At 35.5% G+C, this 23,839-nt stretch overlaps 1 protein-coding gene across 1 annotated transcript in view; it reads left to right on the top strand.

Moving 5' to 3' along the window:
• Nucleotides 1-23,839, top strand: part of NAV3 (neuron navigator 3) — a 383,881-nt gene that overhangs the window by 86,656 nt on the left and 273,386 nt on the right. The window contains 2 exon segments of the mRNA XM_017872509.1: nucleotides 16,742-16,859; nucleotides 17,534-17,586. Of these exon segments, the coding sequence (XP_017727998.1) occupies nucleotides 16,742-16,859; nucleotides 17,534-17,586 (171 nt within the window).

Below are 23,839 nucleotides of genomic sequence, written 5' to 3'. Positions count from 1 at the left end.
AGGAAGAGGTGCATAATACTTAGGTCTTATTTCATTGGTGATATCTAGTCCGTATTTATCCACCTAGATACAAGTAGAGGAGAGCTGGAAATTAAGTCCTTAGTGAGAAGCTACTTTCTTTCTTTTTTTTTTTTTTTTTCTTTGAGGCGTAGTCTCTCTCTGTCTGGAGTGCAGTGGCCGGATCTCAGCTCACTGCAAGCTCCACCTCCCGTGTTCACGCCATTCTCCTGCCTCAGCCTCTCGAGTAGCTGGGACTACAGGCGCCCGCCACCTCGCCCGCCTAGTTTTTTTGTATTTTTTTAGTAGAGAAGGGGTTTCACCGTGTTAGCCAGGATGGTCTCGATCTCCTGACATCATGATCCGCTCGTCTCGGCCTCCCAAAGTGCTGGGATTACAGGCTTGAACCACCACGCCCCGCCGAGAAGCTACTTTCTAGAGAATATTTTATGCTATGGAAGGTGGAGCACAAATTTTGGTGAACAATGAAGATGTAATAGGTTCTCTGATGAGGGGTGGCAGTAGGGGGACTTCCAGGCATGAGGCAGCTGGAAGTGTATCCCTGCTTGGGTCAACTCTGCATAAAAGTAGTTTTGCACAGTCATTAATTTTCAATGTAGATATCTAAAGTATAATGTTCATTGTAATATATCAGGTAATACGCAGATATGGGCTAAGAAGAAATTCAAGATAAGGATATTCTATGAAAGTAAATTAGTTTCTGTGTCTCTATGCGATTAAAAGAAAGTAGTCGATCTAAATATTGACATGTGCAACAGTTATTTGCAATTACTACACATTTGTTTCTGGGAATGTGTTTTTAAATGTAAATCATGAGTAAGCATATCCATTGATTATAATAATGATGCCTTGTATTTTATAGCTCATTTTGCTTTTGCACATGTTTTCTATTACAGTTAATCCTCACAATAATCCTATGAGATAGGCAGAGTAGATAAGGATATGATCCTAGCATGAAAGAGAAGACTCAAGATCCAGTAGTTAGTGGTGGAACCTGGAAGAAAGCCCAGAATTTCTGACTCCAGACTCCATACTTTCCACTTCTGAAACCCTTCAAAAATTTAACTTTACTTTTTTGAAGGGTGGGGGAATGATGGGGAGGGTGAAAGGTTGGAAAAAACAAAACAGAACATTGACTTATGTCTGCTTCCCTAACTAGCGAGAATTTTTACTTCTTGTATCTTGCATGTTGAATGAATGTTTTAGACCATATTTCACCTATCTTTTGAAGGTCAACTTTAATCATACGAATAGGTTTACAAGAAAGGAAATTCTCTAAAATTTGGTTTAGAGGTTTGAACTTGAAATTTGGGGCTTATTTAAAATCTTTGACTTTTATTCATTATCTTATATTTGTATAGAAAAAGTACAAGGTCATACAGTGAGCAATCTATGTTTTCTATTTTATTTTTATTTTCCTTCAGTTAATGTATTCCAATAGTTTGTAAGAGATTCAAATGGAATCCTTAGCATTTTAACAATTGTGCATTCCAGCAATTGCAGTGCATTACAAATGAAAGGATTTTAGGATGAAATGGGGGGTTTTTAGGGTGGCTGTTAATGCGATGACTTCTAAGTCTCCACGCTCTCTTAGTGGTCATGTGGTTGGCTCATTTTTGAGCAGTATCGCTTTGCGATTTGAGAAGTCTGCGCAGCAGCAGCCACTGTTAGCTGATGGTCTTGCAGGTATGTGGATCTAGCTCCTACCCGTGGTGATGTGGAGCTACAACATGTCACTGGAGAGAAACCAACTGCAGAAAGCTGATACGTAACCGTGTATGATTGGAATACAAAATGAAACCATCAAAGTGTCCTTAGCAAATAGCAAACTAGATGACAGATCTCACCAATGTTTTACTAAAATTTATTGTAGTTTTAAAATTTTCAAGTATTTATGAAAATAGGATGTCCTCTATTGGGGACCAACAGAATCTTCCAAGTAGTCTAATATTTGCTTAGAGTTGATGTAAGAAGAAGGAAAGAAAGTTGTTGAAAAAACAAATATATTTTGAAATTTGCTTACTTTTTCCTGGAAATTTCTCTACTGCACCCTGTCAACTGATGACTGGATTAGTACTCTCTGTGCACTGCATTTTTATTTCCATTACTTTTCACAAAGGCTTTTAAACACAGCAGGCAATGTGTTCTCTCTCAGCTTCCAAGTTCTATGTTTTTAGCCTAAGTGAAAGTAAACCATCCCTTTGCCACTTCTTTCTAAATTATTAATTAATTATATCCTATCTTGAAACAACTTTGAGGTAGATATCTATCTTCGTCACTAACAATTTAAAGTATTTAAAACATAAGAATGAATGCTTTGCAAGGAGCATTGTTGTAGGCAATGCTTACTTTACATTATGCCTCTTACCTTCCTTTACCTCCCAAGCCTCTCTTTCTCCAAAGCACTTCTTCCTAGCAAGAGAGGCTTGGGAGGTAAGGGAAGATACAGATAGATAGATACATGCATAGATAGATACATAGATAGATATAGATATAGATATGCCATGGCTGTTTTATTACTTCTCACTTACATTAAAATACCATATTCTTTACATTGAAAGACAGTTTAAGGTATTATAATTAAATCTCTTGTAATTTGTGAACAGCATTCCATCCATGTCAGAGGTTCTCAAACATTAGCACAGTTCAGAATCACCTGGCAGACTTTTTAAAACTCATTTGTTGGGCCCCATTACTAGCCTCGGATTCAGTAGATCTAGGATGGGGCCTGGTAAATCGCATTTGTAACAAGTTCCTAGATGATTCTGATGTGTGGGTCAAGAAACTGCATTTTGAGAACTATGGTCTATGCTAAACCAATCTTTCCATCAGTCCGTTTTTCTCTGCTAATTGTTGGAAAGTGAGGAGAAATACTCAGGTCAGAAGCCTGGAAACTCTGAACTGCTAAGGCTTAAACAGATTTATTCCCTTTTAACTTTGTGTTTCATTAACTGTATTTTCTTATGCATATTTAGAGCATGTTACTTGGTCTTTGGAGGATGGTAGCTGATTTTACTTTGAATGTACTTGCACAATTTACATCAATTTATCAGACTGATACAAGAAGAAGGTAAAAGAATCTCAAGTATTCTCACTTGTTTTCTTAGAAAAGGGTAGAAATGGAAAGCTTTCATAACTGTTTTTTAAAACATACTCTGTGGTATTAATATTTAGATTTTAGCTCATATTGTCACCTGCATTATTAGACTTCACAAATTGTTAAAATGAATTCCCCATGGAGCTCTCTGTTAGTGCTAGATGTTGCAGCAGTCAAATAAAGGAGACTTTTCTCCATATTTTGAGATGGACATAAGATATAACAGAAATAATGTAGAAGGCTGGAGTTAAGAAAGGCTCATAAATAAAGCATTTCCTTTTGTATGAGCTGAGAATATAAATCTTGAAACAGAAAGTATGTGTTCTATGTAGTACTTACTGTTGCCACCTTGGGAAAATACTGCACCTCTCTGTTTTAAAATCTTCATCTTTAAAAATGGAATAGTGGTACCTTCATCTTAGGGAGCTTTAAGGATTGAATGAGTTAAACTATTTAAAGTATTTAAAATAGTGCTTACTCTCAATACTGTTATTAGTAGACACTACATCTTGGAGAAAGACTGTTATGTAGCCCTTTCTTGTCATACTGCCGGTAGCAGTGGAAATGCAATTAAAGTGAAATAAAATTTAAGTTACCACCAGATTGTGCCTTATAAATATAATAGTCAACTCCTTTTTCAAAAATGTATATAATATCTTTTTTTTTGTAGAAAAAAAGATCATTAGTCAGGCTCCATGCATTTAAGACCAAGTAGTTGGTTCTTCATTATATATTTTATTTCTGCCAGAGTGTTTGATTGACTGTCTATATTGGCCATTAGGTTGCCCAGTATGACTGCATCACCAAAGGTTAGAGAAGGAAAATGTTGGATGGGCACGCTGGCTCATACCTGTAATCCCAGCACTTTGGGAGGCTGAGGCAAGCGTATTGCCTGAGACCAGTCTGGCCAACATGGTGAAACCCTATCTCTGCTTAAAAACAACAAAAAAAATTACCCAGACATGGTGGTCGTGTGCCTGTAATCCCAGCACTCGAGAGACTGAGGCAAGGGAATTGCTTGAACCAGGGAGGTAAAGGTTGTAGTAAGCTGAGACTGAGCCACTGCGCTCCAGCCTGGGGTACAGGGCTAGGCTCTGCCTCAAAAAAAAAAAAAAAAAGAGAGAGAGAAGGAAAATGCTGACTCAGTTTCCAAACTATTCAGTACATTTGGAACAGCAAGAAAGATTAGAGAACAACACATGACTTCAAATGAATGCTGAGGGGTTCTCACAATGATGATCTGGACATGAACTAGGTAGCTAGAATGCCAAAGGACAAGGGAGATGGAGGAAAAATGAGGCAGTCATCATTGCAGAGAACCCCCACTAGGATTTCAAAATTGTCTGACCTGTTCCCGACCCCTCCTTCCCTTCCTCATTAAGGAAAACCTGTGTGCCTTATCCTTGTTGGTATTGCCCATGGTGCCAAGCACAGTACTGCTCAGTAAATGCTGGCAGGTTTGATTTGACTATGAATGACATGGTTTGTGTTACGGCCTCAGCTTTTTTCTCTATTAAAAAACTGCATGTAAAGAAAAATCAGAACATACTGTAGTTAGCATAGTAAATCCTACCCTTTCTTTTCCTATCAGCTTACCTGTATTTCTGTTCATCTAAAAATTTCCTGTTTCCAATCTAATAATAGAGATATGTAAATAGATTCTAAGCTGATGAATTGTGGCTATAATTTTAAACAGATAAATGCAATTGTAAATGAAAATATTGATATAATTTCAGCTCTGATAAAATCTGAAACTGAGTGAAATGGTGCGCTTGATGTCTGCATAACAAAGTGTCACTGGGATGGGTAGGGGTAGGTGCCGGAGAGTTCAGGAGGTCGATGTTCATTATTTGTCCCATCAGGCTTTATGGTCAAAAGAAGTACAGTAGCCTGCTGCGGTGAATTCTCTGTTCGGGTAGGAAATAACTCTCAGTGTACTTGAAAAGTTAAATGCAGTAATAATGAAAAGTGATATTTATGCATATCAATGTAGTTTATTCATTTTGTCTGAAGACAAATTAGCTATGAAACTAATCTCTTCATAGGAAATATATTATTAGTAATATGTTAGATATACCAGGATTTTAATATATTGATTAAGGACCTGGACTCTTTGCAACTAAAATCAAACCTTTTTAAAAAATAATTAGAAGATATGTATATTTTCTTAAAACCTAAAAAATAAATTTTTAGAGTTCCATTTTTAGAGTTCCATTCCATTAGCCTATCAAAGCCACCACATTGCATAGCTCTGGCTGCATCATGGACAGGGACATATCACTGACCCTATAAGCTATAAGCTAGTATTTATTGAGTGACTATTAAGTGGGAGACACCAGTATCTAGCTAATCCAAACCAGAAATTTGAATTTATCCACCTTGAGTCAAATCTGTTTCATTTTCAAGTCTTGCTGATTCTACTCCGTAAATGTGGCTCTTCTATATCCCCATACCTTTGGTTTTCTGTATCCCTACCTCACCATCTTTTGCTCAGACTCTTTTTATAACCTTATTTTTATTTTTGTTTATTTATTTACTTATCGATTTTTATTTTCTTTTAAGATGGAGTCTTATTCTTTCACTCAGGCTGGGGTGCAGTGACATGATCTCAGCTCACTGCAGCCTCTGCTTCCCTGGTTCAAGCGATTCTCCTGCTGCAGGCTCCCAAGTAGCTGAGATTACAGGTACCTATCACCATGGCCAGCTAATTTTTTTTTTTTTTTTTTTTTTTTTTTTTTTTTTGTATTTTTAGTAGCAATGGGTTTTCACCATTTTGGCCAGGCTGGTCTTGAACTCCTGATCTCAAATTATCTGCCTGCCTCGGCCTCCCAAAGTGCTGGGATTATAGACGTGAGCCACCATGCCTGGTCTATAACCTTTATTTTTAAATGAATGATTTTCATTGTTATCAGAATATTAAAATGAAATAACATCTAAAGTTCTACAAGTAAACAAACAAGAGCAGTCCTATGTTTTCCCTATTCCTAGCTCCTCTCCAACAAAAAGAATGAATTTCTACCCATTTAGCAGTTTCTTATGGTGATTATTTTTGTATTTCCAAGTAATATGCTTTAATATCCTACTTTCCGAATTTTAGAGACTATTGACTTTTTAGGATGATTTATAAGAACTTAGCTTCTTTATAACCCCTTTCTTCTCTGCCCTGCTCCCAATATACTTACATTATAATTTTCAGTGAAATCCGTATTGTTTTCATTATTCCCATGTAAATATTATTCACTACCAGATCAAATACTATCTCATGATCAAAGTCTCTTTCTTAAACAGAGTTTGTTGTTTTTTCCATAGAACTAATAATTGCCTCACTTTTTTATTTGTATGGTTTATATTGACTTTATAGCTATATTTACATTTTTTTAAACAGTTTCCAACAGATCTGTAAAATCCATCCCTATGCAATTTTTCTTATTATCCAATTCTCATACAGTATATCAGTTTTATTATTTCCCTAGTGTTAACAATCCTAGAATCATGTCTCTTTGTTCCATGTAAAATGATTGCTCTCTAGATCTGTTACATAGCAGTTAGACTGAACTTCCCTTATCGTCACCTGAAAACGTCTTTGCCTCTCTCTTACATTTGGTCACCTGTTTGTTGTATTCCATTATTTTCACTTCTGATAGCCTCCTTACAAGGGATGTATGAAAGTAATTCTTTTCTTTTAGAATGTTTTTGTATATTATCTCCTTGTTTTATTATCCTACTTGTTGGAAAGTTTGTCTGGGCATAGAATTTGAGATTGAAAATCAATTTCCTCCAGAATTTCGTAGGAATTTCTCTATATCTTCTAGTTGCAATGTCGCTGTAAAGACTTGTGATGTCATAATTTCTGATCCTTTGACGGTAACCTGAACTTTTAAAATTTGTTTCTTTGTGCCCCACCCTGCTGAAGCTTTTAGAATATTCTTTTTATCCCTGATATTGTTACCAACTTTTATCTTCTTAATCGTGATGAACACTTTGAAAATTCTTTCCTATAATTTTTTCTTACCTTATTTTTTGGAACTAACTTTTTTTTTTGACATTGGACTTACTGAATCCTCTAATATTACTATATTAGTCTATTATTGCTCATCTTTTTCAATTTTGAGCTCCATTCCAATAAGCTTTCTCAATTTATCCTTCCAGCCTTTTAACTTTAAAAGTCAATCATATTTTAATTTACAAAACTTCTACTTAATCCCTAGATCTTCAAATATATATATGTGTGTATTTCTGTGTAGGTGTAAGTGTGCATGCCTGCATGTGTGTGTGTGTATCACTCATTTTCTTCTGCATCCTGTGATGAATGCAACCTCTCATTTCTAGCCGAGGGTATTAATTTTAATTTCCTTTAAGTTCTCTTATACTTCAGCTTTGGCTGTATTTTATTCTGGCTTCCTTTTATCTGTCTATTTTGGTGTCTACATTTTATTTCAGAGAATTTTATCAAATCCCTGGTAAACCTCAATTCTCTGTATCAAGCATGAGACAATAAAAATCTACTTGGAAGCAGCCGGGTGTGGTGGCTCACACCTGTAATCCCAGCACTTTGCGGGGCCGAGGCGGGCGGATCACAAGGTGAGGAGATGGAGACCATCATGGCTAACACGGTGAAACCCCTTCTCTGTTAAAAATACAGAAAAATTATTATCATTATTATTATTATTATTTTTTGCCGCCTGGTGGCGGGCGCCGGTAGTTCCAGCTCCTTAGGAGGCTGAGGCAGGAGAATGGCCTGAACCCGCGAGGCGGAGCTTGCGGTGAGCCGAGGTCGCACCACTGCACTCCAGCCTGGGCTGCAGAGCGACACTCCATCTCAAATAATAATAATAATCTACTTGGAAGCTGTGTGTGTGTGTGTGTGTGTGTGTGCGTGTGTGTGTGTGCGCGCGCGCACGCGCGTGTTTGCATGCACGTAATTGTTAATGTCTTTTGTGACTCATTACAGGCCATGCTATAATGATGACCAGCTGCTTGATTCACTGGGTACCAAAAGTGTCACTATCTGTTGATCTTAGGGATGATCACTGTTGTCAAAGACAGATTTTTAAATCTGTCTGGAGTGAGGGTGGAGGACATGAAATCCTATATTCCTGAAGGAGAGGGTGCCTGGGAAGCGAAGTCAGTTGCTGGGGTCTCGACATAAGTGTACATAATTTTATTTAATCCTTTTGTTTTCATTTCCATGCCTTCACCTTTTGTCTTCCTGATAACCGTAAGTCCGGATTTTCCCTAAAATATGTCCTGGCTTTTGATGGGATGATGGGTAGGCCGGCAGTAATATAACTCTTGAATTTGGTTCCTCTTACCTTCCGTTTGATCTGATGCTCACACTTTCTGAGCCATTCTGGGGTTCTGTGGCGAACTCTGTTTGCATTACTCTGTCTCCCTCTGCAGGCTTCTGTGAGTCTATCTTCCTTTACTACTCTGCTGTATGTGTATCATTCTTTCTTTCATCTGCCTTCCATACTCGTATATTGTGGTCATGAAAGATAGAATCTGAGTTAAAATTTTTTGTTTTTGCTGTCCTGTGGGCAATTTCTTAGTAAATACAGGGCAGAAAACTATTTTACCATCTAGAATACAGAAGTCTTGTAAGTAATCTCTCTTTACTTTCTTGACTCTAAACTTGACTCTAAACTCCATAGCTGCTTAGTAACAGAAGCATGGCTGTCATTTTCATGTTCCCTACATGAAAATAAACTTTCACCTAAAAATCTTAATAAAGCCTTCTTAGCTTTAGATATTATTGCTTTTTGCCCCACCCTTACCTGATTCCTGACCTCTTCCTTCTAGTCTTTCTATGTGCCCTTTCCCCATGCTCTGGCCAAATAGAATTATTCAAAATTCTCTGAAATCATGAGGCTATTTCATAGCTCTGTTCCTTTGTAGATTTAATTATTTCTGCATATTCTGCATGGAATATGCTTTCCCCTTCTTTCTGGTTGCCGAAGCTCATCCTTTTATGTGTCATTTCTCAATCATCATTCTTCTGTCACCTTCATAGTTGTGTTTTATTATTTCTGCCATTTTTATTTAAACTAATTTTCTCTTAAAAATAAAATAAATTGACTTCATAAGGGACCTTTTTTTCTGAAGTTAAGTGGGAGCTATTTTGTGATTTTTAGTAAGACTTTAAATTACTTGATCAGATTTGCATTTTAAAGCAATCACTATCTATAGTGTATGGAATAGTTTAATGCTTAGCCTGCCTGTACTCAGAAACGGTTTCTAGGACTGTTAGAGCAATTGAGTGAGAGACGATGAGAAGTGACCCAGGGCAATGATAGTAGCAATGGATGAGTGGAAGGGTCAAGAGATGTTAAGGAGATAAAATTTAACAGCACTGTGTCAGAGACTGAATGAGAATTAAAGAAAAATGTAAAAGGAAATTATCAGACTTCACTTTATGTTTACTTTATAATTTACTTGCCTTCATAGACCATCCACTGATCTTATGGGGTAGTCAACTCATTAATATTCACTTTTAAATCAAACTCCAAAGTTGAGATTTTTGAAAAACTTCATACAGTGTCAGCTTTAACCTTGATGTGAAAATTGAGGTGAACTAGCTATATAAACTGAGGTGAACTAGCTGTTGGTGAATGTATTACATATATTGTGATGATATTGATGTTACCAAAACTTTTAATGGATTCAGTTCATAATTATACCACATGAGCTATTGAGATTTCTAGAAGGCCTCCAAGAGTCATGAGATGGCACTCATTCACAGATCTTTTGTCATATCAGCTCTGTAACAACAACTGCAGATCCATTCTGTGATAAACTTTTCAAAACATCTAAAAATAGTATGTATTGTGTCTGAATCCCACACTGTCATTTTGCAACTTTCTTTGTCCAATGTTGCCTACCATTTTTGAATTTTTGAGTCTTAAAACTGTGGTATACAAAATTTTATCTTTGAAAAAATGTTTAACTTTACCTTTTAAGCCTCTTTCTCTGTACAGTAGGGGAAAATATATTTCTCTCAATTCAAAGTAACATAATCACTTCTGGTTTAAAACTCAGTGTTTGAGGACCAGGCTCATTCAGTTCCAGATTATTCCTTTTCTTTCTGCAGTGATAGGCTGGGGTGGGTTGTTGATTGTGGTTACCTATTATCATGGCACCAGAGGTGACACAGCTTGCTCATTGCCATTGCTACCCACCAAGGCTGCTGTCTGATGAGTGCCCAAAGGTAGGATGCCGGTCATACATACTCGAGTTATTCTAGCCTATCCTCACATCTTCTGTGTCCTTTTTGCTTTTCTGTACCAGCTCTAGATATCCTTCCTGTCCTGATTTCAAGTGCTCTCTAGGATCACTTCTTTCTTCTGGAAAATTCCATATGGCTCTTGGGGAATTAGAAAAAAAAAAGTATGCTTTCCTATACTGTTGTGGTCAATGTTGTCCTTTGTGATTCCATTCTCAAGTCCAAATGCTACTTTGAAACCCAGCCCAGAGAGGTAACCTCTTCAGTCTGTTCTAGGGTTCCTTTTCCTTCCAATTCTCTTCCCTATACTAGTTTTTCTTTTTGTGGGAAAAACACTTAACCTCACTGATCACTCTTCCCTAAGATATGATTTCTGGTTGCACTTTATATGTTTAGTCTTTTGCTATTTTTTAAGATGTAGAAGTCCAGTTATTGTCATAGAAATCCTTGATCTTCAACACAATTTCTGTTATGGCTTAAAAGAACCTATTTAACTTTACAAAGCCAGTAATTTGAATATACCAGGGAGCAGTGCTTATAGAAATGTAATGCTACTGCTTGAATGTTGAAGGAAAACAGTAATGTTTTAAATAAGTACAGGGTTAAAATTAGCTCAGCTAATATTTTTAAATCATCTGATTATATCATAATATTTTCTAATCAGGTTACAGATTAGCGTACTTTTATTCAAATAGACTTTTAACTTCATAGAAGAGGCAGTCTTTCCCCTATTACTTCTCCCTATTTCTTTGATTATTTAGGATTCCTTAAAAATAAGTTACTTTATCCCATTGAAACACATATACCTCTACGTAGTACATGGAATAACAAAAATAGTCATAATCATTTTTATACAACTGAGTGGTAGGTTACTTACAAAACATTAACCAAACGGTAAAATAAATAATGCTTGAAAATGTAGGAGCAGCTTGCTGTGACAAAGATAGTATGTAATACTGTCAGTACTAAAAAAAAAAGTCATCACAAATGTTTAGGACTTCATGGAAAATCAGAGTAGATCTTCTTCTGATGTTGTTTCTTCATAGCAGGTTCCCTGCACAAAAGAAATATTTTGTCATATACGTTGCCTTCTATTTCATCCTCATATTTATAGTGAGAAATGAGCACTGTGAGAGGAATATCATAGAGGCAAATGATGAAGCTACAAGGTCGTTACAACTTCCTGCAATTTTCCTCAATTAGTTAGGTAAACTATATTTGGATGAATATCTATGATTTAAGAGTTTAACAATAATAATGGTTTATAATATTAGTAAACTTCTCCTGGTTAATGGAAATATATTTCATATTAAAGCAGTGAGTTACTAATAACAATATTTATCATGTAGCAAATATAAATTTTAAGTGAAAGTCCATATTCCAAAGTATAAATTCATTAAATCCTCACAATAATTCCATTGGTTGAGGTATTAGTCTGTTTTCACACTGCTATAAAGACATACCCGAGACTGACTAATTTATAAAGAGAAGAGGTTTAATTGACTCACGGTTCTGCAGGGTCCATAGGTAGCATGGCTGGGGAGGCCTCAGGAAACTTACAGTCACGGTGGCAGGTGAAGGAGAAGCAAGCTCATCTTACGTGGTGGGAGCCAGAGGAAGAGAGCGAGCCAACAGGATGTGCTACCCACTTTAAAAAAAAAAACAAAAAACAAAAACAGATCTCATGAGAACTCTATCAGAACAGCAAGGGGGAAGCCTGCCCTCATGATTCAGTCACCTCCCACCAGGTCTCTCCTCCAATACTGGGAATTACAATTCAACATGAGATTTGGGTGGGGGCACAGAGCTAAACCATATCAGTAGGGTATAATATTACTGCCATTTTACAGATGAGAATACTGTGGAACTTAGAGAAAATCAATGTTCAATCAAAGTCTGCACGAATATTAAGTGGCAGAGCAGACATCCCATCAATGTGAATTGTTCCTCAAAGAATACATGCTATTGCATAATAGGCCCTAAAATTCGTACTGATACATGTAAAATATACCATGATAATTTTGATTTTATCATTTTAATTATGGTAAATGAATGATTATGCATACAATTGTACTAGAATTTCTAAGTAGCCCTCTTGTAAATGCAATCTCACTAATTCTTCTGAATTTCTTGAGATAAAATTATTAGATGGGATGATATTTATATTTATCACATTGAAGTTCATCAAAACAGTTGAAGAAGACTGGCTTCAGATATCTAGAGATAAACCGTATTGGAAGCTTTAGCCAGAACATACATGATTAAAATCCTCAATGACCCTTTTACAAAAATTATCAAACACTAATTTATGATTAGTTTGATATTGTTCCCAATTATACCAATTTATTCGCTGAAAAAACTATAATTAATTCATAGCATAATCCTGCAAAACATATTACTGCACATTTTATAACTCATTCAGCTGAAGCTAAGAGGTTAAATACTGTGATTATTATTTTTGTGATAATGAACCAAGGGCAATTTTGGAGTTCAAATCCAATTTCAGGACCTGATTTCACCATCCTGTTGTATTTATTTAAAGATCACATTCTAATGACAGTTGACAAGGTTGTTTGTATTCTCTCTCCTCAGAGCATTACAGTAAATTTGTTGATGAGTTTTAAATACATTTATATACCATGTGTCCTTTGCTTGAAGTCTCATTAAAGACACAACTCATTTTTCCACCTTTTATTCAGCTTACACATATACAATTTTGAAAGACAGAAATATGTTTGTATATAATATTTTAAAATATGTTTACATGTTACTTTGTAATTTTTGAAATATTTCACCATCTAGATTATAATATCCTTCTGGAAGGCACTGGTTTTCCCCCTCTGGTCATTTCCTTGGAGGGTCTCAAGTATCTTTTACTTATGGAAGACACAGCTGTTTATTAGAAGGAGTAAATAAAGTGTGCAGCAATTATTTTTAAATTTGCTTTAAATTTCTTTATATAGTCATTGCTCTCACTGATTGCAGCTGAAGTTAGAACTATGGCCTGAGCAAAATTTCAGATATTAGAGATGCTGGACATATCAAAGCCCTTAAGGTTGGGCTTTCTCTGGAAGAAATCCTGGATCAAACAAAAAATGATTGGCGAGCTAAAACACAGGTGTTAACAACAAGGTATCTTGAAGCCAACTAGCTGGCCTCCCATTTGTTTTCACACCTAAGTCCCAGGATGAATTAGGATAGAGGCTAAGGAACTGTTGACATGCATTTGGAGAATGAAAGCATTCTTATTTTCACTTTTAGTACATATCATTTTGTTTTTTATTTAAACAAATATTTGTGTATAATTAATGTCATCATAAAACAAAACCAATGCAATACAGTTTGATGGAAGTGGTGTCACAATAGAGACATTACAGGCCTGGATGAGAATATGACAGCCTCAATCTTTTACTTAGATTTCCCTGAGTTCAGATGGCAGACAGATTCATGACACCTGTGAATTGGAAGGCAGGAAGAGTTAGTGATAGAAGTAGTGTCAGGAGCAATTAGTACAATTTCTTTAGTCTTCTGATGCCTGCCCTCTCAATTTTCTTAACCTTTGTGAAATTATAACTTTGATAAGTGTTTGTTGGAAAGCTATCACAACAAAATAAAACTAGATGCCATGTGATGATAATAATAGCAAGCATGTTTTTTCATGACTAGCTTTGTGACAGATGCTTTACAAGTGCTATCTTATTTAGTCCTGGCACAATCCTATAATGTAAGTATTATCATTCTCCTTGTTTTACAACAAGATTTTTTTTTTTTTTTTTTAAACAAGAGGAATCTGAAGGTTAAGTCACTTGTCCAGGGTCCCACTGAAAGTAAGTGGTCTCAGGTCAGATCTGTGTGACTCCAGAACTCATTCTCGTCACCCTTGTGAATCCTTTTTCACCCCATGGCCCCACTCTTTGCCTATGGAGAGATGAACACAACTCAGGGACTCAACCTGAAGTTTCCACTAGAAGGCCAAAACAATTGTATCATTAAAATGATGTGTAAAGAAGGAGAGTATGCTCAATGTTTTAAATTCTGAACAGTATAAAATCCTTACAAGAAATGTATGATCATACAAGTATAATCAAATCTTTTTTTTTTTTTTTTTGAGACAGAGTCTCGCACTGTGACCCAGGCTGGAGTGCAGTGTCGCTGTCTCGGCTTACTGCAAGCTCCGCCTGCCGGGTTCATGTCATTCTGCTGCCTCCGCTTCCCGAGTAGCTGGGACTACAGGCGCCCGCCACCACGCCCGGCTAATTTTTTTGTATTTTTAGTAGAGACGGAGTCTCACCATGTTAGCCAGGATGGTTTCGATCTCCTGACCTCGTGATCCGCCCGCCTCGGCCTCCCAAAGTGCTGGGATTACAGGCTTCAGTCACCGCGCCCTGCCAATCAAATCTTAATTGAGAAAAATTATTACCAAATAAAAGCATCTACCTAAAAATCACGTATTTGTGTGCTAATTCAGGAGACAGTTATGCAACTATTTTTTCTTACCCTTCAATATCTTCAACATGGATATCATGGATATTAATAAAAGGAGATGCAATTTTGCTCTCATGTTTATTTTTCTTATGCAACAGGATGCTTCTAGTTGTTTACATTTTTCAGGAAACTTAATCACCACCAGGTATGTATTAGTCTTCTGATGACAGTAGGACTACTTAGTATTTTCTAATAGAAGGAACACTTTTTCTTCTGTGTTGTAATCTTGTGATATTTAGACCCAAGATTCATTCAAAACACTTCGCAGTCCCATTTCTAGGTTTTTGCCATATAACAATACTAGCATATGAGTTCAGAAAGATACATATATCAGGCTGTCTCTTGCAACTTTAGATGGAATAGAAACATATTTAAACAAGTTAAGTATCTATCAACTGGGGGATTATTATATATAATGTAATATTAACAATAGATGAATATACATGAAATGGCTCTTAGAGAAGCTGTTAAAATATTGTTACATATAAATTTGAAACTGCAAAATAATATTTAAAATTTGAGCCAGATTTGGTTAAAAATGTCATCTCGTGTGTGTATGGGTATATATGTGTGTGTGTGTGTGTGTGTTCTGTGGTATAGTGTGAAGTGGAGTGTAGACACATCAATTCTAGAATTCTTCCTACCAAATTGTTCAAAAATGGACAGGGTTGAAAGTTGTGGGAGACTTTGACTTTTTAGTTTCTATACTTCTAATTTATTATTATTACTTTTAAATGTGAATTTGCTTTGTGAGAAATGTTTAAAAGTTTTAATACGCTTGGCATTTAGTGTTCATGACTATAAAATGCAACTTACCTTTTCAGCCTAATTTTCCCTAATTTTAGACATTCTGCCTCAATTACAGATTTTACAGCTGTGTCCTAGATTTCTTTGCCTGTCGGCTTTTCTATATGTCATACCCTCTGCAAGCAAGGTCCTTCTCCTCGCTTCTCATGCTCAGGTTCTATTTTATTTCCAGTTCTAATTCCAGTGCTTCTAATAATACTTTTTACAAGCATATATATTATTTTCTTTCTTCTATTCTCATTTCAAGTATTTCATTTTTCTGTTATATCACATCATAGTCTGCCTTGTAATAAATCCTCTAATACATGCATATGCACCACCCATGAAGCTGAAATCTTCATGTTTAGTTTTTCCCTTACAATTAGTAAGTATTCTATTTAATTGAAAAGATTAACAATGCTTTATTTTTGTAAAATTTTTGTATATCATGATCTGCTGTTGAAGAGACACCTCTATTCTATGTCAAATTCTCAATTTTGTGCCTTACAATTCACTTCTGAATTCTGCATTGTAATTTCTATGTAATAACTCCATTTGCTGCCCCTATTCTCTCATATAAACACATTTCAAGAGGCTTAAATGGAAGATGACAATCCAAATAAAATATCTTAGACAGGAAGGTATTTGTAATTATTTCATAAAATGATGCCAAAATCTTGTCACACATACAGTATCTCACATGACAAATTCAATAGTCTTCTCAGAGAAGCACAATTTTTTATAGTAATGTTTCTATATAAATCAGTCCACGTGGCTTTCTTTTACATGAACAGGCAGGATTGTTTTCAAAATGATAGAAACAATAAAGAGAGAGAAAACCCAAACTGATCTGCAACGGGAGTTTCCTCAGTAGTCATCCCGGAGGGAAGTTTTGCTTTGTCACAAGTGACTAGCCCTTAATTTCAAGAGTGAATCATCCCCTTTGAAACGAGAGATAAGTTGGGGAAAGAGCTGTTTAGAAATTACTTTACAACTATTTCCTTTAGAGCTATGACTTCTTAAACTGGAATGTGATCCAGAATAGCTTCCCTTTGAACCCAACATTTGTCTTCAGCATTTTATTGTCTCTCTTTTCCCCCACCCCATCTCACTTTTTCCTTCTCTCTGTTCAACAGATTTACACTGACTGGGCCAACCACTACCTAGCAAAATCGGGCCACAAGCGGCTGATCAAGGACTTGCAACAAGACATTGCAGATGGAGTACTCCTAGCAGAAATCATCCAGATTATTGGTAAGACCTTCCTTCTGAAAGAAAGCATAAAAGTCTCTGCTGCCATCTCTTTGGTAAAGCACAACTTAAGTTAAGCGCCTTACTGAACTGGTCCATGTGTCTCTGAGATTCATGTAGCTCTCCCCTGATTTAATTGAAATGTTTATGTGAGGATGTTTGAAAAAGGCAGTTTGGCCATACTTTTAAATAACTGGAACTGTATCTTTATATACATAAACTTGCTAACCTTTATTGAATCATTTGAATTGAACTGTCAGAAATGAATGCTTCATTAAACCATATGTCTCCCATGTGTGTATTTCGTTAGCTGGAGCAACTCATACACTCTGAGATGCCTTGAAACTGTATCCTGATCCAACAGGGACAATTGTGAAAGCCTTCATGTCAGCAGTCATTTGGCACAGGCTAAAGAATTAGCAGCAACTTCCTTCTCACTCATTTTTTTTTTTTTTTTTTTTTTTTTTTTTTTTTTTTTTTTTTTTGCCTGATTTGTGCATATAGAATTGGCGGCTGTTAACAAGTGTGTCTTCTTGTGTACTGCTTGGAAGACAGAATATATGTAGCAGGAGCATTTTTGCTTGGTATTTTTTTCCTGTTTTCATGTGTGTGTTTCACTTCATTGCTTAAGCATGTCGTTCTTTTTTTCTCTCTTTTATTTTATCTCTTGGCTTTAGCAAATGAAAAAGTTGAAGATATCAATGGATGTCCTAGAAGTCAGTCTCAGATGGTAAGAATCATATTTATTCTCAATATATAATGCTGATCTTCACTTCCAGAATTAAATGCATTTGTAAATGGATATTATTTTTTTCTGCATGTCTTCCTGCTTAAGAAACCATTTGATCCCATTCTCTCATATGTATTCGTGTGGGTTCAGTTTAGGCACATCAATATCATTAAGTGACTCCTATATACACATGACATATTTCCAGATGTCTTATTAGATCCTTGACTTTTTTTTTGTTCTGCTGTTCTGCATAATTTAATTTAACACTGGTCTTAATGGTAGTAAATTTCATTTCTACTTTTAAGTGGATTATTTTTGTCTGAACAACTGGCTTAAAGAACAGGCCTTGCCATGTGCATTTTAAAGTATATAAATAGTATTTTCTTTGTTCATAACAAAGTCCAGTGTAAACACATGGACTCTTTAACACTTCTGGAAATAGTTCTCAAGGCATGTTGCTGTAAGTTTGGTGAGCAGTGACTGATTTTGAGATATGATTCATAGTCTCTTCCAGAAAGCTTTCAGCCTGGATATCTACCTCTTTCCCAGCTATCTCTTATCTTTATCAACTAATAAAAACATACAGTTTTATAATAAAGTCAAAGAGTAATAAACTACAGAGATAAAAATCTATTTCTTAATTAAAAGTCACAACTTATTTTGTAGGAAAACCTGAAATATAAAATGCCTTAACTAAAGTTATATCAAGCAGATACAATCAGGAATGACAGCCAAAATCCACAAGATGAAGCTTTCTCCAAAACTCTTCAGCATAGAATAGGCATTTTAAATGAATTTAATGAGTTCTTAGTGGTCAGAAACTTGGAAGAATAAAAAAAAACTATCAACTTTTAAAATCTGCTGACCTGCTTTACTTAATGTCAGAAATTAAGTGAAATCCAAAATCCAAAAACTGAAATCCAAAATCATAAACATAATTTATTTTTAAAAGTGATTAACTATCATGTCTATTTTTAAAATAATTGGCCAGGTGTGGTGGCTCACACCTGTAATTCCAGCACTTTGGGATGCCAAGGCGGGTGCATCATCTGAGTCGGGAGTTCGAGACTAGCCTGACCAACATGGAGAAACTTCGTCTCTACTAAAATTACAAAATTAGCTGGGCATGGTGGCGCATGCCTGTAATCCCAGCTACTCGGGAGGCTGAGGCAGGAGAATCGCTTGAACCAGAGAGGCAGAGGTTGTGGTGAGCCGAGATCGCACCATTGCACTCTAGCATGGGCAATAAGAGCAAAACTCTGTCTCAAAAAAACAAAATAAAATAAAATAATAAAATAAAATAACAAAATAAATTAAAAAATAAAAAATAATTATTCCCAGGACCTATTATAATGTCATGAACTCTGTGTATGTGGTTGTGAAAAAAATCACTGTAAAAGAAAGGATTTCTATACAATCCTTCAGTTTAAAGAAAACTTCCTGATCTAATTACTTTGGGCACAAAAATGACTCTGTGGGAATTAATTACAGTTGTTTTCTGAGGTTTTACTGTGAACAAGCCAAATCAGAATACATTTAGACCTTGATACAGTAATAAGCTGTGTGATGTTGAGAAAAATATGTAACTTCTTTGAGCTTCAGCTTTCTCATCTGTAAAATGAACCTTAATTAGAATGTGACAATGAGATATGTATGTGAACATTCTTTATTAACAAAACTAAAATGCAATGCAGAATAGTATTGCTACAAACTTTGTAAAGGACACATGTATAGATTAACACCTGTTAAAAGATTTTTAAGGCTTTCAGTTAAAAGCTCAACAGTCCCCAAAATCATAATTATGTTTCTTAAACCCAACATGGTTGCTTTTGCTTTCATTATTTTTACCATGAGGAGGTGTTGAATAATATAAAACATTTTAAGTCTAGAAATTCTCACCTACTTGGCTATCATTCCAATTTGATTGTGGGATTACAGAGAATTCAATAAACAGGCAAGCTTATACTCAGTGATGGAAAAAAATTGCAAAGCTCATAACGATGGTTAATAGAGATGCTGTTTTTACCTATTTATCGGAAACAGCTATTCCTAGAGATTCTACAAGTCTGTGAAAAGATTCTCTTGAGTTTCAGACTCTGTTATTTTTTATTACTCCTTATTTCTGTTAACTGCAAAATATCATGTTACAGATATTATGCAAGTTATGTTGATATTTCCACTTCTGATTAAAACAAAATAGAAAGACCAAACTCTGAGAAATGCAAATGCTATAAAAAAGGTAGTTTATCCAGCCAAAAAGCATTAGTTGGAATCATATTGCATATTGACTAAGAATGACTTAGATCCTCGTTTCTTTATGATGTGGTTGAATTTTGAATCTGAATTTGGCATGCCTTCAATATCTTGATTCAGAAAAAATGCATATGAAATAAATGTAACTTTTTTGATTGAATTATTTTTGCCTCTGTTCTTAAAAATTTGTGTAAGCAGTATTAGTGAATACAAATTCCAGACTTTAACTGAGACAAGAATGAAAACGAAAGATAATTATGATAGCATGACTAGGCTTAAGAATTTCATGTATCTACTCCAAACAGGATGTTGCCTGTTCCTTGATTGCATAACACTGGCAGGTGCTACATTAGTAAGAGTGAGTGGTATACTTACTCATAGCACTACTTTGGCCACCTCTTTCTGTATACCTGGTCTTTTGTGGTCTTTGGTTGCTGTTGGAGGTTAATAACAAAAGATAAAGTAAAATTAGGTCTGCTACTATTTTTAATCACAAATTATTTTTATTTAAATGTTAAACTTGCTAACCTTTATTGAATCATTTTAAGCCTTTAAGAACAGAAGATCCCTTTTGTCGTATGAATCTACAATGTATTGATAAATTTCCATAGTAGCCAGGTAATTCACATGTAATCAATATTTACTGAGCACTAAGTACAAGGTATAACGACATTTGAATGAACTACACTTGAGAACTGGAGGAGCAAATGTTTAGATAAATAACGGCAACAGTTACATAGGCAAGAACAAAAAGGACTGAGAGTGGAATAAGTTTGGTGCATTCCACAAACAGATTGAAGAGATCTGTGGATTAGGCACAAGGAGAGTTGTTTGGAGGGAACGAGGAAGCCTGATAGTGTGGGGCCAAAGTAAGGAGTTGCTATGGTATTCTAACTCAGTCACAGAGCCTTTGGAAGACTTTTTAAAGCTGGGTTGTGGTATGATCTCATATAAATATTTTAAAAGATCACCCTAGATGCTTCATGGGGATTATAAAGTAAGTAAATGTTGGTGTCCAGTTGAATGTGGGTGATGGAGAGTACAAGGAGCTTAAAATGGCCCCAATTTTTTAGCTTGAATGGGTAAGTAATTACCATAAACAAGATGATTATTTTAGAAGCAGAAAAAAAATGTCTTTAAAAGGTGGAGGGGGGAAGGTGATGAATTCATATTTCAACATGTGGAACTTGATGTATCTATTAAAACATCAATTTGGAGGTAACTTTAGGCTATTAGATATGTGTTTCTGAAGGTCAGACAAGGGTATTGGTTAGAATATACTGAAAGAATAGGTAATAGTTGAAGCCATGGACAAGAATGGAATCTTACAGGAGGTCTGCATAAAGTCACAGGAGAAGAAACCTGAGGTTTTTCACGCTAGGAAATATAAATATTCATGTGATAGAGGTATAGGAGTCAGGAAAGGGAAAGAATGTTGAGAGAGTGAGACTATCATTGAGGAACAGAATCACAGATGTGGACTGCTAATCCTTAGGGAAGATGCTGTAGTTGAAGCTCTAATACTTGGACTACCCCAGCAAGTTAGGGTGAAGTAAGATGAGCAGAATGTGTAACATGCTGTCAAATGTTATGCAGCTAAATAGCTGGTGTAATGGAATGAGGTATTTATTTTTAGTAATTGGATAGGCATTGATTACATATATGTGAACATCTTCTGTAGAGTGATAATGTGTTAAGAAGTAACTGATAAGTGCCTATATCCATTGAGTCATGAATAATTTTTCTAAGAGTGTCCTGTTAAGATACTGTTAGAGAAGAAAAAATAAATAAATAGTTTGAGAAGAAGACAGAGTTGAGGGGAGGTTTTGCAAGGCAGGAAGTAAGCAGAGAAAGAGGAAGCAGTAGAGGAAGAGGAAAGGGTCCAGGGAAATGAAGTGGTAAGTGACTATATGAAGTCCTAAAGGAAGTAGAAGAGGAGGAAATTTTGATCTGTGTGGAAAATTTTATATTGGAAAACAATGGGGATACATTTGCTTTTGTATCATGTCATAAAAGGTTATGACGGGGTGAAGATACTGATACTTGAAAAAGTATGTATGTAACATATTTGTATAAACACAAATCTCTCCATAGTAGCTACCAGTGAAAGGATTATGCCTGGGACAGGGAAGAAACACATAAGTAGAGGCAGGTTATTTGAAGGACTTTAGTTCTGTGGGGTATAATGCGCTCTATTATTCTGCTTTTACAACTTACATAAGTATTACATGTATTATTTTGTGTACATCAAATATAATAAATAATTTCAAAGTAGAAAAGAAAGTATGTTAAATAGAAACTAGAGGAATTTAAATTAATATAACAACTTCAGAATTTTAGATATATGAATGTACTTTCTTTTCATGTGATTTTCTAATGGTTTAATGGTTACTTTATTTATTTATTATTATTATTATTTTTTGAGATGGAGTCTTGCTCTGTCACCTAAGCTGGAGTACAATGGTGTGATCTTGGCTTATTGCAACCTCCGCCTCCTGGGTTCAAGCGATTCTCCTTGCCTCAGACTCCCGAGTAACTGGGATTACAGGCGCCCACCAGCGCTCCTGGCTAATTTTTTTTTTTTTTTTTTTTTTTTTTTTTTTTTTGTATTTTTAATAGCGACAGGGTTTCACCATGTTGGCCAGGCTGGTTTCGAACTCCTGACCTCAGGTGAGCCACCTGTCTCGGCCTCCCAAAGTACTGGGATTACAGGCATGAGCCACCACACCTGGCCATGGTTACCTTATAATAAAGAAAAATTCACCACGTGTGTGTGTGTGTGTGTGTGTGCGCGCACGCGTGCGCGACTTAGGGAGAAAATTTAACTCTCTCTATATAATATGTGTATGTGTGTATGGAGATATATATATACACACACACATATATATATAATACATGTATATATAATCCCTACAATAATTCTTTTGAATAGCATAGTCTAAAGAGCACATATTTAAAAAAATATGAATGTGTCCTTTTAGCAGTTTATTAGTATAATTACTGAGATATTGTGGTTCATATTTATCTTCAGTTTCAAAGTCATGGTTATTTTCCTTTGATGAGCTTGAGACTAAACTGGTCCAGGAAAATAGAACTTAGTTTGTTGGAGCTTACTCAACACTAAATTTAACCTCATCCAAAGATAAGTTACTAATGTGGATGGCACCTGTTGAGTAATTCCTAGGTGGGCGGTATCAAGATTCAAAATATATACTGCACATCCCAACTTTGGTGAGCTTACATGAGGAAATAAATTAGTAAACTATAAATACCAGGAATGTCCCAAATGCCCAGCAAATTAAAATAGCAAAATATGCCCAACATTTACTTAGAATGCAGAGACACAAGTGCAAGTTTCTTAGACAAAAATGTTAGACATGTAGGGTAAAAGTTGTTTCAAAGACATTTTTAAAAACAATTTTAAATAGACCATTATATTTAAGGATCTTCACAAATGCACAGAAGAATGAGGACACCTGATTATGTGAAATAGTTGCAAACCAAGTATTAGACTATGTAAGACAGCTAAGGATCTGGGAAATGTAGTTCACAGCTTGTCCTTCCTCTTTCTTGGCTCTATTTTACCACAATAGCTCAATTGTTTTCCAGTCACAACCTTCAACCTAAGTTTTTAGTATAACATATATGTTGCTTACAATTTGCTGATATGAATATTTTTGGCTCCTTATTCCTTTTTAACTCTTAGTAACTGGAAAATTAGATTTAAATCTCTCCTGCCTATCTGATTCTATGTCCCATAGGGTTATGGCTCCCAGAATCATTACTGTTATGGAATTCACATCTTTAATCCCATTTGGGATAGAGATTTCTTGATCCTATTTCTAATGTTTATATTTATCTGGAAAGTGAAACTATTCTGAATAGTAAAAAAAGACCATGCTTTTATTGGTAGCTTGTCCTTTAAAGTTTTATTTTTTTCAGCTACTGCTTGTAATCACTCTTCTTTTAAAGGATTTTTTTTTTTTTTTTTTTTTTTTTT

Source organism: Rhinopithecus bieti, unplaced genomic scaffold (genome assembly GCF_001698545.2).
Source record: "Rhinopithecus bieti isolate Rb0 unplaced genomic scaffold, ASM169854v2 scaffold_5476, whole genome shotgun sequence".
Classification (NCBI taxonomy): domain Eukaryota; kingdom Metazoa; phylum Chordata; class Mammalia; order Primates; family Cercopithecidae; genus Rhinopithecus; species Rhinopithecus bieti.
Note: the sequence above shows the minus strand (reverse complement) of the source record. Positions and strands in the feature narration are given on the sequence as shown.